Source organism: Phyllopteryx taeniolatus, chromosome 5, assembly GCF_024500385.1.
Source record: "Phyllopteryx taeniolatus isolate TA_2022b chromosome 5, UOR_Ptae_1.2, whole genome shotgun sequence".
Taxonomy (NCBI): domain Eukaryota; kingdom Metazoa; phylum Chordata; class Actinopteri; order Syngnathiformes; family Syngnathidae; genus Phyllopteryx; species Phyllopteryx taeniolatus.
The window spans coordinates 26,036,046-26,050,869 of record NC_084506.1 but is presented as its reverse complement, the minus strand read 5'-3'; the positions used below and the strand labels follow the sequence as shown (position 1 = coordinate 26,050,869).

Genomic DNA, 14,824 nt, shown 5'->3' with positions numbered 1-14,824 from the left:
GATAAAGCTACAAGCAGCGATGAATGGGCCCAGACATCCCGTTTTTTATGGCAAATCCTTAAAATGGTCATCCAACTTTCATGACTTAGACAAATAAAAAACTTCACACTTCACTTCTCTCTCGTATACCTGCTTCCAATCGGGGCTCATTTGGATGATTTCCTTAGTAGTAATTTGTCTTGTAAATACTAACCCTAAAATATTTCCCTAAATTGCAGCTTCAACACAAAATGGCCGACTTCCTGTTCAATTTCGGGCATTGGTACTTGAGACTTACAGGTGCGCCCTTTTATAATAGACATGTCCACCTAATTTTATGAGGATTTGTGTAAATGGTGTTGGGAGCTGATTATTTTTTGTAACTTCCCAGGGGGTACCACTCAGTGAGTTTTGGGATGTCACGTTCAGCACCCCTGCAAACTGCAATAGATACATTTGCACCAGGATATACACGCTTTCAAAAAATTCTTGCGTTTTCGAGCATTCTTCATCCGAGGAATAATAAGGGATTCCAAGAGGGCCTTTGACATACCATTTATAACAGGACGTTTCCACAGTTTCTCCAGGGAGATACTCCAGGCCAAGCCAGACACAGGGGCAGTTCTCTGGATAGTAACAATCCCCGCGGTGCAGTACCAGCCTTTAAATAGAATATACCAAGCATACAAATATGCGCAATAAGAACAAGACTGTACAGACACAGAATGAAGAAAGGAAGATATGCAGGACATATTAATATTAGTGTGAAGATCTTGATGATGAAAGCATACGCAGCTTGCTCTCTCTTGATTAAGTACACTGTGCCTTTAATCATTGTAGATGACTACCCACTAATTACATCTCTATCTCACAGGCAGCCTCCGGTTTTTCGTCCTTTTGTGCTCACATCCACATGCATACATTTGAAAATTAATCTCTTTAATGAGATCATTTTGTCAGAGATTGCCAAAAAGAGCTAGATTTGCACTGATGTTTTTTTTTTTTATTATTATTATTTCCAAGTACCTGTAAGGCAATTTCAGGACCTCAATGACACAGATGAATAACAATAATATTGAGAGGGGTTGTATATTACCCAGGAGGGCAGACACAGCTCGGGATGCACAGCGTGTTGGGTGGGCAGGTTACGTTCAACATGAGATTGCGGCATGTTGGCGCGCAAGCCAAGCCGCCTCTGTGCTCAGCGCAACTGTGGTATACTTTACCCGTGGGGCACTGCCCGATTTCTGGGCTGTCTGGCTCTATACACACACAGAGATGAGGGTAAATCAATCACCAACCACAGCAGGTAGTTCTGGGAAACTAGCTGCAAGGCTACTAACATAATAAGCTTGATTTCAGCAAGGGGGACACCGCCTGAAACAGCACTTTGTTGTTAAAAGAAACAAGAACTGAAGGAAGGGGGAGTGTAATGGAGGGGGCAGGGTGTTACCTTTTTCCTCTGGCACACACTCTAGCTTCCCATTCCTGCACAGGCTGGTGGCAAATGAAGGAAAAAAAGAAAGGTTAGCTGAAGACAAGTTTATTTTGTCTCATTCGAACATCATTTGAGTTTTACAGTGAACCCTCGATCATTCGCAAAGTTGTCATTTGGGAACTCACCTACTCACGAATTTTCCTGTAGAAAATAACTACAACTTTTCATTGATAAATGTACCTCTTTGTGCATATCTGCGCATTTTTGTGCTCTGTCTGTAATGACCTAAGATACCGCCCAAACAGCCCCTAAAAATGCCTTTAAACTATTACCATTGTCAAGAGTGGGTAATTTTACTTTTATTATACTTGTTTTTTTATCTTTTACAATTGTCAGTTGAGAATGTTGACCTTTTATTTTTCTTTAGGCTTTTTGGGTTGTGTACAAATTCATTTGAAATACAATAAACCCCCGTAAATTTGCAAATCAGCATTGCATACTCACCTACTTGCAAAATTTCACGTCGAACACAACTTAAACTTCGCTGAAAAACGCACCTATTTGCACCCTGTTCACTGTAATGCGCCATGCTAGCAGAGGAGTCGTGAGTGTCGACTTGACAGCAAACAGCAGCGTGATGGAAGATTCCAGTAGAAGACACACACAAGGGACACAGACAAGGCTTCTACAAGGCATTCACACCAGAAGCAAACAGGGAGGTAAACTTCTCAAGATGATGTAGATAAAGGTCTAGATCGCTATTGACAATGGTGGAAGTAACAGCTGATCAGCTGGTAACAGCCAGCTGCTCAACACAAGATACAAAGTGCCCAACAAAAGGTAAAGAGTCCTTTGCCATATTTGTAATTACAAAAATCAGGTGTGTATCACTAAGTCAAAAACATAATAAAGTGGCTAAAAGGAAAGTAATTGGTATTTTTATGGGTTGCGAAACGACGACATACATGCCAGCTTTCGGTGCGTTTTCTCCAAATAAAATCATCTGAAAGCCATTTTTAACGGTAATGTTGTAAGATAACTTATAAATGATATTAAAATGCTTTATAGTTTTGGCCATAATTCTGGTTCTAACTATTGCTAAAGGCAATTCTAAATGTTTATTATTTGCAATTCGTGTTGGGGCTTGGTCCCTAACCCATGCAAATAGCAAGGGTTCACTGTGTTTGTTTCTCCAACGTGGTGTGGATGTTGCAAGTGGGAGAGCAGCCAAAATGTCTTTCTGCTTTTTCAAGCAAGCCAGCTAACTCACCAGGGTCCAGTGGCACTGAAGAAGACCTCGCCTGGTTGAGACACACCAGCCATGGTATAGCAGTGGCACTGTGCCCTGCCAGCGACAGAAAAATTATTAGCTCATGACGGTTGTTTATGAGTGGACATGAACACATCCTTGTTAAATAAGCATGTTTGATGTGATTCTTTTTGTTTACTTTACAAACTATAAATAAATGGGAAAATGTATTGTTTTAAAAAGAGAAAAAAAACAATAGTGCAGGTCACCAGAGGAACACCAAACCCATGCTTTTCTTCAGATGGAACTGGCACTTTTGTCATGGATATTAGTTGAGTAGAAATATCAAGTTTGGAATTTGGCTCAGCCTGAGCCCAGACTAAATCCAACTGGGAATCATCTGGGTTACCTGAAGGGGGCTGTGTACAATTTGACACGTTTGGAGGACTTCTGCAAGGATGAGTGGTCACTTAATTCCAAGCCAACATTCAACAGATTTCTACCCTCAAATCCTTTCGCTAAATTAAAGTAGTCGTACTATTTCATTTTTATTTTGTGTACATGTGTTTTTGCTTTTATTTATTTATTTTTGGTATGCTGGTTTATTTTCAACCTTGTGAATATGAGGGTTTAGCATATGAATATTCTATTGATCTATAAATATTCAGCATAACTCCTTTATTCTGACCTTTGGAAACATTTCAAAAATGCCTATTGATGAATGCCAAATTATATATAATAATATTAATAAAAGCATGTATGCCTCACAGTGGAGAGGTTACAGATTCCAATCTTGGCTCGATCCTCCTGTGTGGAGTTTGCATGTTCTCCCAGTGCTCGTGTGGGAGACTAATTTGTCCATAGATGTGAATGTGAATATGAAATGTCAAACGACCATTCATCATCATATTCAGTATGTGCTCTGTGATTGATTAAAAGTCAGATGGGATAGGCTCCAGCTCAACGACAACCCTGATGAGGAAAACCGCTATACAAAATGGAAGGATGATTTGAATGATTCGTCATGGTACATTAAAAAAGTGCTATTTTAACAGAGTTGTGTTCACATCCTATTAACAGTGGAAACTGGAGTAGACTTACAGTCGCACACATCGCTGGCGCATGTCGTCATAGTAACTGCCGTCAGGACAGCCACACCCCTCAGCGCAGTCATCTGGGTTACACAGCTCCATGCTGGACAGATCACGACAGGACCGCCCACAGGACGACACACACGAGTGGTACAGCATTCCTCCGAGACAAACCACTCCTTTACGGTATGTACACAACCAACAGGCAAAAAAGTATGTGACCTACCATTTGAAAACAAACAAAAAATCCCAGAAGCCTTTTCACCACAATGTATTATTATAATTATGCAAAGATATTGTTTTCAAATCTCGACAGTGATTAAACTCACTCCAGCAGCTCTCGCAACTCACCGCATTCGGAGATGTGCGCTCGGAAATTAATGTCAACGCCGTGCTTAGAGCAGAGCAGAGTGTAGTGAGCCAGAGCGGTGCACAGACAAGCGCTTCCGCAGCGGCAGGCCTGGTAGCGACACTGCTGCCGGTAGATGTTTGGACCAATGTAGCCATGACACGGGGTGAACAGATTCCCCAGGAGGACGTCACACTGGGAGGCATAGAATACTAAAAACATATGCACAACACATTATTATACGTACAATGTTGGACAATGTGCGTGTGTGTGTGTGTGTGTGTGTGTGCGTGTCTTGGGGGGAAGAACAAAATGAGGAAAAACATGTGGTGGTCGTCATTCAAGGATTGCTTGAGGTATGTTCACATACTTTTAATACGATATCGCTCACAAGCAGACAACAAAACGATATGTAACCTAGCAAACTCGTACTAGCACTAACGGTTGTACATAAAAATGCCGGCAATCCATCCATCCATTTTCTGAGCCACTCATCCTCACTAGGGTTGTGGGAGCGCTGGAGCCCATCCCAGGTAACTTTGGGCAGGAGGCGGGGCATACCCCGAACTGGTCGCCAGCCAACCGCAGGGCATACACAAACAAACAACCATCCGCACCCACATTCACGCCTACGGGCAATTTAGAGTCTTCAATCAACCTACTATGCATGTTTTTGGGATGTGGGAGGAAAACCCACACAGGCACGGGGAGAACATGCAAACTCCACACAGGCGGGGCCGGGGATTGAACCCAGGTCCTCAGAATTGTGAGCCAGACGCTCTAACCAGTTGGCCTCCGTGGGATATCGGCTGCGATAATCGGGCCATTATCCGGCCTAAAATCCTGTCGTCTGATCTAAAGCAAAACAAAGTAAATGTATTTATATAACGCATTTCATACAGAAGGTAACTCCATGTGCTTTACATGATTAAAATCATTTAAAAACAAAGGAAAAAACTGCTTATAAACAATTAAAACGAAAATAAATAAAATAAAAGTACATCAGGTGTGCTGAGGTTGCACTGTAAACCCGCTTTAACCGAAAACATTCCCTTATTGGTGAAGCTAATTACCGTTCTGTAGGTTCATCTCACACGGGTCAATGATGGGCAAGTTAACCGGCGCGACACAGGCTGAGGACACCTTCCAAGCGTTGGCATGAAGCTGTGGCGTACCCTCAATCATACCTGCAGGGGACCTATATAAAAATGGAAAACTGTTACAAAAAGCATTAAAAACAAACTTCAGTGGCAGAACTCCATTTGATATGAAAAGTGCAAACTCACAGAAAGTCATCTCGAAGATTTCCATTCAAGGTCCCGCAAAGGCCGAGCGTCAATCCACGCCAGCGGCTGTCCAGCTGCAGATGGACTCGCCCTCCTCTGCCATCGTAATGCAACCTCAGCCCCACTCGTGCCTTCAGTTGGGTGAACACCGAGGTCAGCTTGCGCACATCCATTGCATCTACATACCCAGGCAAAAAAGTGTTAATTTGATGTGAAATTTAAAGTATGGAGTAGAAAAAAATTATTCTGTTTGGTTGAATAAACCTGGATTTACACTGCACAGTTCAATGGACACAATTCAGATTTGTTTCTTTCAAGTGACACAACTGAAATTAGAATACATATCATGGCAATGTGAATAACATAAACATCCAGATCTGCCCAAACACCACCAATGAACACATGAAAAAAAAACAATCGCTGCAACTCTACAGAGAAAGCAAATAGAATTACATTAAATGTAATGCAAATATATTACGTACATTAGAGGCACAATGTCTATCATCAAATTTGCCAAAATAATTACAGATGCCAGCAGCCAGTGGAGAAAGGTGGAAGTTACTCTCATTTAAATCAATTAGGGAAGAGTCAGCCCAGGCCAATTAAACGCTAAGTGAAATTTATATTTGTATTATTTACGCATTATTCTTTACTTCCGTCACTGCCCTTTGTGGACACTTGTGTAGTTATTTAAGTGCAAATTCTTTGTCTGTGCATGTGGATTGCTTTTTTTGTGTTCAGTCTGTCTAAACATAGGCTGTACGGGATATATCACGTGAAAGGTACATGGAAATAGACAGCCAGTAAAATCGGAGATTAAATTGGTTTGGGCACTTAGACCTCAAGTCTAAATCCAGCCAGTGAGTAATTAACAAATACAATGAAAAAGGTCTATGTCACATGTTTGAAACTGGTAGTCAAATTGGAAGGGAAAAGGAGCTGACTAACATGTAATGTGGAGACTTGCAGACACACAAACAAATGCACCGTGTTCATATTGTTACTCTTATTTTGTTCATTCAAATGCTCTGAATTTGTCTTGACAACTCAGCGACTCAATTTGACCATAAAGAGTTATCTACTGTCAATTTAACATTCATATTTTAAACTCTGTGGGAGAAAAATATTTCAAATATTTGGGCTTTTTTTTGTTTCTGACACTTGTGTAATTAAAAATACCTAAAACAAAATTTAAGAACGTTATTTCTATTCCTAAATAATGAAGGTAACAAGAAAGTTGAAGTGAATAGAATAGTCAATAGCCACCATCAATATAAGGCAGGAGAGGTGCCGAGTTGACGCCGATCATCACCCCTCCTTCTCTGGTCAGAGTGATCTGACGACTCACATCCTCCTCCAGCACCAGAGTCACCGACTGAATACACGCCTGCTTCTGTACACATAAAAAGGCAGGTTAAACCTGAGCGGATTTGTGGATGTATGAGGGGCCATCAGGGACATCCTTCGGGATTATCTCTCACACTCACTACTGAAATGCTCATACACACTACTAAAACATTCTCACACACTACTGAAACGCTATCATACACACTACTGAAATGCTTAAACAAACAACTGAAAATCTCCTACACACAAGTGAAATCCTCTCACAGTTAATGAATTAAGCATGAGAGGATTACAGTAGTGTGTATGAAAGCATTTCAGCAGTATGTGTGAGAGTGTTTCAGCAGTGTGTATGAGTGTTTCAGTAGTATGTATCAGTGTTTCAGTAGTGTGTATGAAAGCGTTTCAGTAGATTGTATGAGAGTGTTTCAGTAGTGTGTATGAGTGTTTCAGTAGTGTGTACAAGAGCATTTTAGTTATGTGCCTATGAGACGTAATCCTTAATGACGTCCCTGAAGGCCCCTCATATGGGTGTATAGACATCTCTTTGGCACCTCGGTGCAGGTCGTGTACTGCAGCGTGATGGTAAATCTGCTGCTGCCGAGGCTCTTTGCGAGAACGTACTGGCACGCACCCGGCTGGAGAAACATCCTTCCGTCAAACGTGGTCACAAATACATCGCCCACCACCGAACACTCCGCTGTGGGGGGATGGACAAAAGAAGTAAAATGACAGATTCACCTACAAAAGGTCCGGCAGTCTTACCCGTGCAGTTGTTCTCAGTGCAGTTCCAAACGCCTCCCATGCAAATACTAAAAATGTAGCAAAGTAGTTTAACAGCACAATGGGGAAATTGATGAAATACATGTCAACACTCACCAAACATTGCAACCCTGTCGAAGCACATGTCCGTGCACGTATGACGAACCGTGGTAAACACACGGACACTGGGAAGCCGCTATACATGTTCCATTTTGTAAAATGAGCCCTGATGGAAAACATTAGGATGATCAGATTTTGCATTAAGGGCATGCGGACTAGTGCCCCACCAAATGGAATTTGGCTAGAAAAATAACTTCAATTGAGAAATTGTTTATTTAAAAAAAATGAAATTGTAGTGCCATTTATTTTATCACTTGGGTATTTTGACATGCTTTTGTAAAAAATATACCTCTAGCACACTTTTTACCATTCATTCATTCATTTTCCGTATCGCTTCTCCTCACTAGAGTCACGGGCATGCTGGAGCCTATCCCACCTATCTTTGGGCGAGACGCGGCGGGACACCCTGAAATGGTCGCCAGCCAATTGCAGGGCACATATAAACAAACAACCAATCGCACTCACATTGACACCTAGGGGCAATTTAGAGTTTTCAATTAACCTACCTTGCATGTTTTTGGGATGTGGGAGGAAACCGGAGTACCCGGAGAAAACCCACGCAGGCATGGGGAGAACATGCAAGCTCCACACAGGCGAGGCCGGATTTGAAGCCGGGTGGGTCTTCAGAACTGTGAGGCAGATGTGATAACCAATCGACCACCATCCCATCACTTTTTACCATTACCATTAGAAAGGAAATTACAACTAAAAAGCACAATATTAATACTGTTGATTTACTGGTATGAGGCTCACTATTTTTGTCTTTATGAACTCCCCCACTGTGAATAATTTTAAACTACAACTAGCAGGTAACAGAAATTACTAAGTTCCTTGTCTTCACTACCATCAGGACAGTAGCAGCCATCCAGGCAATGGAGGTTGGTTCCAAGGCACTCTTTGTCAAAGGTGCAGGTGGGAGGGCAGCAACTGATACAGTCTCTGTACACGAAGCTCTCCTCGCAGCCATCGTCTACATGCAAAGAGAGTTTCACACACAAAGTAAAGCAGGGTCCACGCATAATCAGGCTGGATTGGAGCGTTTCTTTTGTTTTTTTTATCCGCTCAAAATTAGCAAAGGCCCAATTTTCAGATGTCCCTGAAAGATTATCTGGAGTGATTATCCTGTGGTGTGGAGTGGATTAAAAGTGTTTTTTTCCGACCCAAATTGGTCCGAAAACGGCCGGGGTCGACAATCATAAATGTTCAACCTGTTCAATATTTATGATGGCAAATCCTTGCGTGTGTGATTAATACCTAGAGCCACAGACCATGTGATTTTGACTGAAACGGAACATAGCCAATTACAAAGTGGAGGAGGATCCTCCACTGGATGTTTGCCATTATATTTATGAATTGTTTATTCATTTAATTTGGTGGTCTATTTATAAAATACGTATTTTAAAAATAAATAGAGTAACACACAGATAATTTCCATTAATATCATGTAATTTTAAGGAAACAAATTTTATCAGGATATACTGTATATCATTATCAGGATATACAATTTTGTACATATCGCACAGCTCTAGTTGGTGGAGATATGGTTTTGTGTGTGGTTTGTTGTGTTGTTCATCTCGAGTTCACCACATACTATAAGAGCAGTAAGCACACACATGCAAATGTTTTTCCTTGTCATGTGTGGGGTCTTTCACATTTTAAAAATTGGTATGTGTGTACCCTCCTTTCAGTTCAAAAGTTATAGTCAGAACTTACTGCAAGAGGGGAAGCTATCCCTCCATTCCCTCACTGGATACCCTACATGAGAGCAGGCCCGGGTGTACTCTACCAGGGTCCGGCAAAATGTCTCCTCATCATCGGATCTATGGTCAAAATACACTTTAGAATGAGACTAGTTTTAGAAGTAATGTGGGCCTGTAACCAGGCTAGCATACTAAACACATAAAAAGGACAGTGGAGAGTGAATAGGTAGTTCTCACTTACACACAGAGGTCAGAGACACAGCTGGCCACAAATGGGTTGGGATCAATATTCTCATGACAGGACAGAAACGGGAAGAAGAGGAGAGCACTGCATTTCTCGGTAGCATCCTGCAGACATGAATGGCATAGCAATGGAGACAAAAAACAAGCAGCCATTGCCTATTTGGAAGTCAAACCTCAACCGTGATGTTTTGTTGATACTCTCAGATACAGTAATATCACGACGTACCATATTGGTACACTTAAATACACGGGACGTCGGGAAATAACTCTGACCAGATTGTGGTAGTGTTCAGAGTCGCAAACAAACATTCAACCTTCCATTTTCTCTAGCGTTTGTCCTCATTAGGGTAGCGGGTAATATGGAGTCTATCTCATCTGACTTTGGAGGCAGGGTACACCCTGCACTGTTTTCAACAAACCTAACATGCATGTACCCACAGAAAACCCACACAAACTTTACACAGGAAGGCTGGAGCTGGCTACGACTTGAACTTGAGGATAATCAAAACTGGAAGAGAATAAATGCACCAAGACTTATCTAGTAAAGGTGCCACACCACCAATTTTTACCCCATGTGCTCCTATGTGTGTGATGAGCCCCTTTTCAGGAATGGAAAATTTTGATCCGCACCCACCCCCACGCCCAGCCACGTTGACGATTGGCTTTGAAAATGGAAAGGTTCGATCAGTACCCCACATAAACGATTGGTTTTTGGGATGGAATACTTCAATCACATTCTATGCCAGTGGCTTACAGTGACAGGCAAATTAAATGTTCCAATTAACCTGTGTTTCCACCTGTTGCCATTCATACAACAGAATAATGTATTCAACTAAACAGTCCGAGATTTCACACTGAGCAAGTAGAGTGAGACAAGATTATCATTATTAGATTTTTTTATCATGTAAAATATGTACCTTGGCAATATAATGGTTGAGGAACACTACTAGATAACCACAACTGCTGTTTTGTTTGAGTAGATAGATGTAATGTTTTACTCTAGGACATATAAAATAGTGTTTTATTGTGCAATCGTATCCCTTGTTCAACCAAACAAGTGTCATTTTTGCTTAATCGACAGGATCCACAGTGATGGGTGCAACTACGGTGATTGTATTGGCATACTTCATTGCTAAATCGAGTAGTTTGGTATTACACGCTGTGATTTGTGTCGGTAACAGACTTTCAGTGCAGTGCGTCAATGTAGTTCTTACGTCCATATCTGATTCTGAGTCACACGGTCCACTGAAGTCGAGGTCCACTGAGGGACAGGCTCTTTCATGAGGAAGGTCCACCGCCCAGCTGTTAGCAAACACAGCAGGCTCATCAGTCCGTATGCCTGAAAATACATAATGGTGACATACAGTGCCTCTGGATGCGCTGTGATGAAAAGGCCCTCGCACCCCCTTTTTCATGGCTTTAAATTATCATCAAATTTGATAACATGCTGCTGGTGGCACAGCTAAAATCAGCTTCACAATTTAGCGTCACTTATCCACACTATCCACTCATCCATCTAAAACAGGGGTTGTAAACCAAAAATTCTAAAAGGTCCAGATTGAGAAAAAAGGTCCAGATCGAGAACATTTCTTGAAGCAAAGGTTTGGAAGATCGTGGAGCGTCTATTTATTGTGATATATATTTAAGTAGCCTGCCTTGTAGTCTCCATCTGCTTGTAATCAATACCTCTGTCAAATCCAAAAACCTTTTGGCATTTATTATTGTGAAGTAACACAGAACTAAACAAATAAGTATGACTGCTGATATGTACATTTGTGCTCATAAGTTTACATACCCTGGACAAATTTGCAAAATATTGTTATTTTTAAATACCTGATGACTGATCAAGAACCATCATTATTTTATTTATGGATATGTTTTGTTTAATGATTGTGCGTTTCTGAAATGCCTGACAGTTTTATTTTGAATGGAATTCAAAATAAAATTAAATGGCTGGCACGGTAGACGACTGGTTAGCACATCTGCCTCACAGTTCTGGGGACGGGGATTCAAATCCCGGCCCCGCCTGTGTGGAGTTTGCATGTTCTCCCCGTGCCTGGGTGGGTTTTCTCCAGGTACTCCGGTTTCCTCCCACAGCCCAAAAACATGTGTGGTAGGTTGATTGGAGACTCTAAATTGCCCATAGGTGTGAATGTGAGTGCGAATGGTTGTTTGTTTCTATGTGTCAAATTTGCAAACAACAATTAACGGTCTGTCATACCCCCTTTTTTTGTGGTGAATCCCCCAAACAATCGTCAAACTTAGCACCATGCTACTTCGACATTACATGGCATAGTCAAAGAAAAAAGCTTTGCAATTTAGTGTTACCCATTTGTTTAGGTTCTTCCAACTGAGCTTGATTTGGGAACATTTCTCAATAGGGATTTATTCAAATATGAGGCCTGGAATTAACCCAAAATGGTTATGATAGACATGTCCACCCAATTTTGTGTCAATCAGAAGAAAAATAAAAAATATGATTTCAAGATGGCATTCACACTGCTTGGTGCTGTTGCCCTAATAACAATTGAGAAAATGTATGCCGACAGAAGTGAAAAGGAGACGATGGACCAATCAGGCAGTTCTTACCGCGGGCAGTGGTTAGGTCATCACCGGCTATGTGGTTGAAATTCCCACACAAGCCACAGGGTGCACCCTGGTGATCCTCGCTCATCTTCAGGTAGACCCCCGAGCCACCATCCCAGGCCAGGGAGAAGCCAAAAACACTCTTCACCAGCAGGTAATCGGCCAGCCGCTCGATAAAAACGCCACCTATCGTGTGAGGCAGGCTGAGCCTGGGATTACACAAAGACAGGCATTTTCAGCTTTCTAAATTCTCCTCAAAATAGGCTATTAACTACACAAGTATCCCTGCACATCACATACCTGCGTCCTCCCTGGTGGACATGGTATGCAGATATGTGAATCTCTTCCTCATTTGGGAATAACAAGCTAAGAGCTCTTGGACATGAATACACACTCCCGTCGCACACTCGGCTGTTGTGCACCTGAAGACACACCAAGGGACAAGTCGCCACGTAAGAAATGCAGAAATGTGCCCAAATCCTCAGCCATGTTCATCGTGTCCCATTCAGTTAAACATATAGTATTTTCTAATCGTGTAACATTTTGCAGTGTGGTAGTACCCCAAGACTTTACATACATGCACTAGCCCCAAAGCTTGCTTGTATACAAATACCTGTAGGTGCGTGTCTGATGTGAGTGTCAAATTACACAACCAAGTACATCTGTTGTGAGCTGCCTATTTCCCCAAATGTGCTCGTTCTGAAATTTACAGGATCGTGACGGAACAGCTTGTGTGTCAGCTACATGTTCCACATACAGTACATGGATTTATGCAATAATGGACAAATGCTGCCTCCACCGCGAGTGAAAATACAATCTGGGGTTTTACTGTCTTTGTGGGGACTTGCAAGTGCTTCACAATGCGCACTCAATTCTTTCAGTTCAACAAGTAGCTCCGACCTAGTAGTTGTTATGGTAATTGAAAACCATATTCACTATTGGCCCCACACTAGAGAGGGAAAGATGAGCACTGGTCACAGGACTGCCCCCTCAAAACAGGCTCAAAAAAGACAGTGAGAAGTGCTAGAATTCTTGATCCTCAACATATTATGACAAAAGCATGTCAAGACACTTTATTAAGACACCTGGGAACTGTTTTAAATCGTGAAAATCCAACATGTCAATGTTAAAGTCATAACCAATATATAAATCCTCCAATACTAGGTTCAAAAAGTAACTGCATTGAAATTTGTGATATGACATTTTTTAGATGATCTACATCCTTGTTCTTACCCACACAGTATACTGTGGTGTTGCAGAGTGGCAGTCCTGGGCCAGGACGTATGAGCATGTCCCAGGGAAGTAGAAGTAGATTCCATCAAAGGTCTCAAAGTGGTGCTGACCCCAGGACCTGCAGATCCCATCTCTGTCTTGACCCTGGTTGGGTACTGATGGATCAGTTTTGGGTTTTGGAGACATAAACTCTATTAATTAACATTTTTTTAATACCCTTCTCACTTTTATCATACTTTGTCATCATCTTTTATTTAAGGAAGATTCCCCCCCCCCCCCCAGTTAAAAGCTCTTCACGGTTCACTGCATCCCCCCAGCTGACGATGCTGACATTTGGGGAGTGTGGGGGGTGGGTGGGTCTGATGGTGGATTAAGTGAATCATCTTATCTGCTTAGCAAAGGGCACATTTGTATATCCGATACTATTTATCTGTACATGAGCTGATAAAATATACGATTATTTAAAATGTGCTTAGCTGCTTTAGTATTAGTCTTATCTCTCGAAATAATTAGCTTTATTGAATTGGGCTTTGGGGGGGAGAACACTTTCTTAAAGTAAAAAAAATATATCTTCAAGCCTCAGCTAGGTCCCATATCGCCTTCCAACATGTGTGCGGATGCTAAATCAGATTAAAATATATTTATGACAATTCTCCTGCTGTGTGCGTAGGATAGAGAGCAAGCAATCTGTGGAAACTAATTACGTTGTAGCGCATATATCTTTCATGAGTACTTGCTAAATAACCAGAGAATATGACATGTTTAGAATAACGTAAGCATGCATAATAGTCCCTTATGATGGGAACACAAATACTAATAATAAACACAGTGATCCAAGAGGGTATTGACTCCATCTGGTACTTGGACCCTAATAATAATTGAGAAGATTCGTGCCAATGTACCAGATAAGAGGTTCCACTCTTCTGGAAAGACTGAATTTTAGATCTCTATTGTAGTTGTTAAAAAAAATTTGTTGGATGAACATTAAGATTTGACCACTGAACAATTATTTTATAGATAATGTGTCTCGTTTTTTTGCGTTTCTGTTAACACTTTATTCACCAATCTGACAGCGGTCTCCCAGCGCCTGGAACTGGGTACAGTCACACACTCCATCGTCCTGACACCAGCCACCATTAAGGCAGCCACAATTTTCTGGGGGAAAAAAATATGAACAGCTTCCTTTCTGTGACATCATCATTATCATGGTCATCAACTTTATCTTCCAAACCAACAGAGCGCTTACCTGAGGAGGAGTCTCTGGCAGTGTAGTTGTGCAAAACGCTGCGTGACAGAGTCTCATCGGAGAGCAGCGGTCTGTATGTCTGGTTAATGGTTTAAATCAGCGGTTTTCCAACTTTTTACAACAAGTACAAGCTAAACAAATAGTTAGACCTTCAAGTACCACCTTTATGACCTACATTAAAATACAGTAGCATAGTAG

At 41.5% G+C, this 14,824-nt stretch overlaps 1 protein-coding gene across 2 annotated transcripts in view; it reads right to left on the bottom strand.

Annotated features, from left to right (window-relative positions):
- The window catches only part of otogl (otogelin-like), a 52,514-nt gene that overhangs the window by 32,623 nt on the left and 5,067 nt on the right, over window positions 1-14,824 (bottom strand). The window contains exons 4-24 of one of the 2 annotated variants that reach the window (XM_061774199.1): window positions 14,627-14,705; window positions 14,443-14,535; window positions 13,381-13,535; window positions 12,448-12,569; window positions 12,151-12,356; window positions 10,776-10,900; window positions 9,560-9,666; window positions 9,332-9,438; window positions 8,463-8,588; window positions 7,616-7,724; window positions 7,502-7,548; window positions 7,291-7,436; window positions 6,659-6,785; window positions 5,393-5,570; window positions 5,180-5,304; window positions 4,109-4,318; window positions 3,768-3,936; window positions 2,688-2,762; window positions 1,433-1,476; window positions 1,076-1,241; window positions 533-640 (exon numbers count right to left, since the gene is read on the bottom strand). In XM_061774199.1, coding sequence (XP_061630183.1) covers window positions 533-640; window positions 1,076-1,241; window positions 1,433-1,476; window positions 2,688-2,762; window positions 3,768-3,936; window positions 4,109-4,318; window positions 5,180-5,304; window positions 5,393-5,570; window positions 6,659-6,785; window positions 7,291-7,436; window positions 7,502-7,548; window positions 7,616-7,724; window positions 8,463-8,588; window positions 9,332-9,438; window positions 9,560-9,666; window positions 10,776-10,900; window positions 12,151-12,356; window positions 12,448-12,569; window positions 13,381-13,535; window positions 14,443-14,535; window positions 14,627-14,705 — 2,624 coding nt within the window. Of the gene's footprint in view, window positions 1-532; window positions 641-1,075; window positions 1,242-1,432; window positions 1,477-2,687; window positions 2,763-3,767; window positions 3,937-4,108; window positions 4,319-5,179; window positions 5,305-5,392; window positions 5,571-6,658; window positions 6,786-7,290; window positions 7,437-7,501; window positions 7,725-8,462; window positions 8,589-9,331; window positions 9,439-9,559; window positions 9,667-10,775; window positions 10,901-12,150; window positions 12,357-12,447; window positions 12,570-13,380; window positions 13,536-14,442; window positions 14,536-14,626; window positions 14,706-14,824 lie in introns of those variants that run through there. The other variant, XM_061774198.1, reaches the window with a different exon arrangement.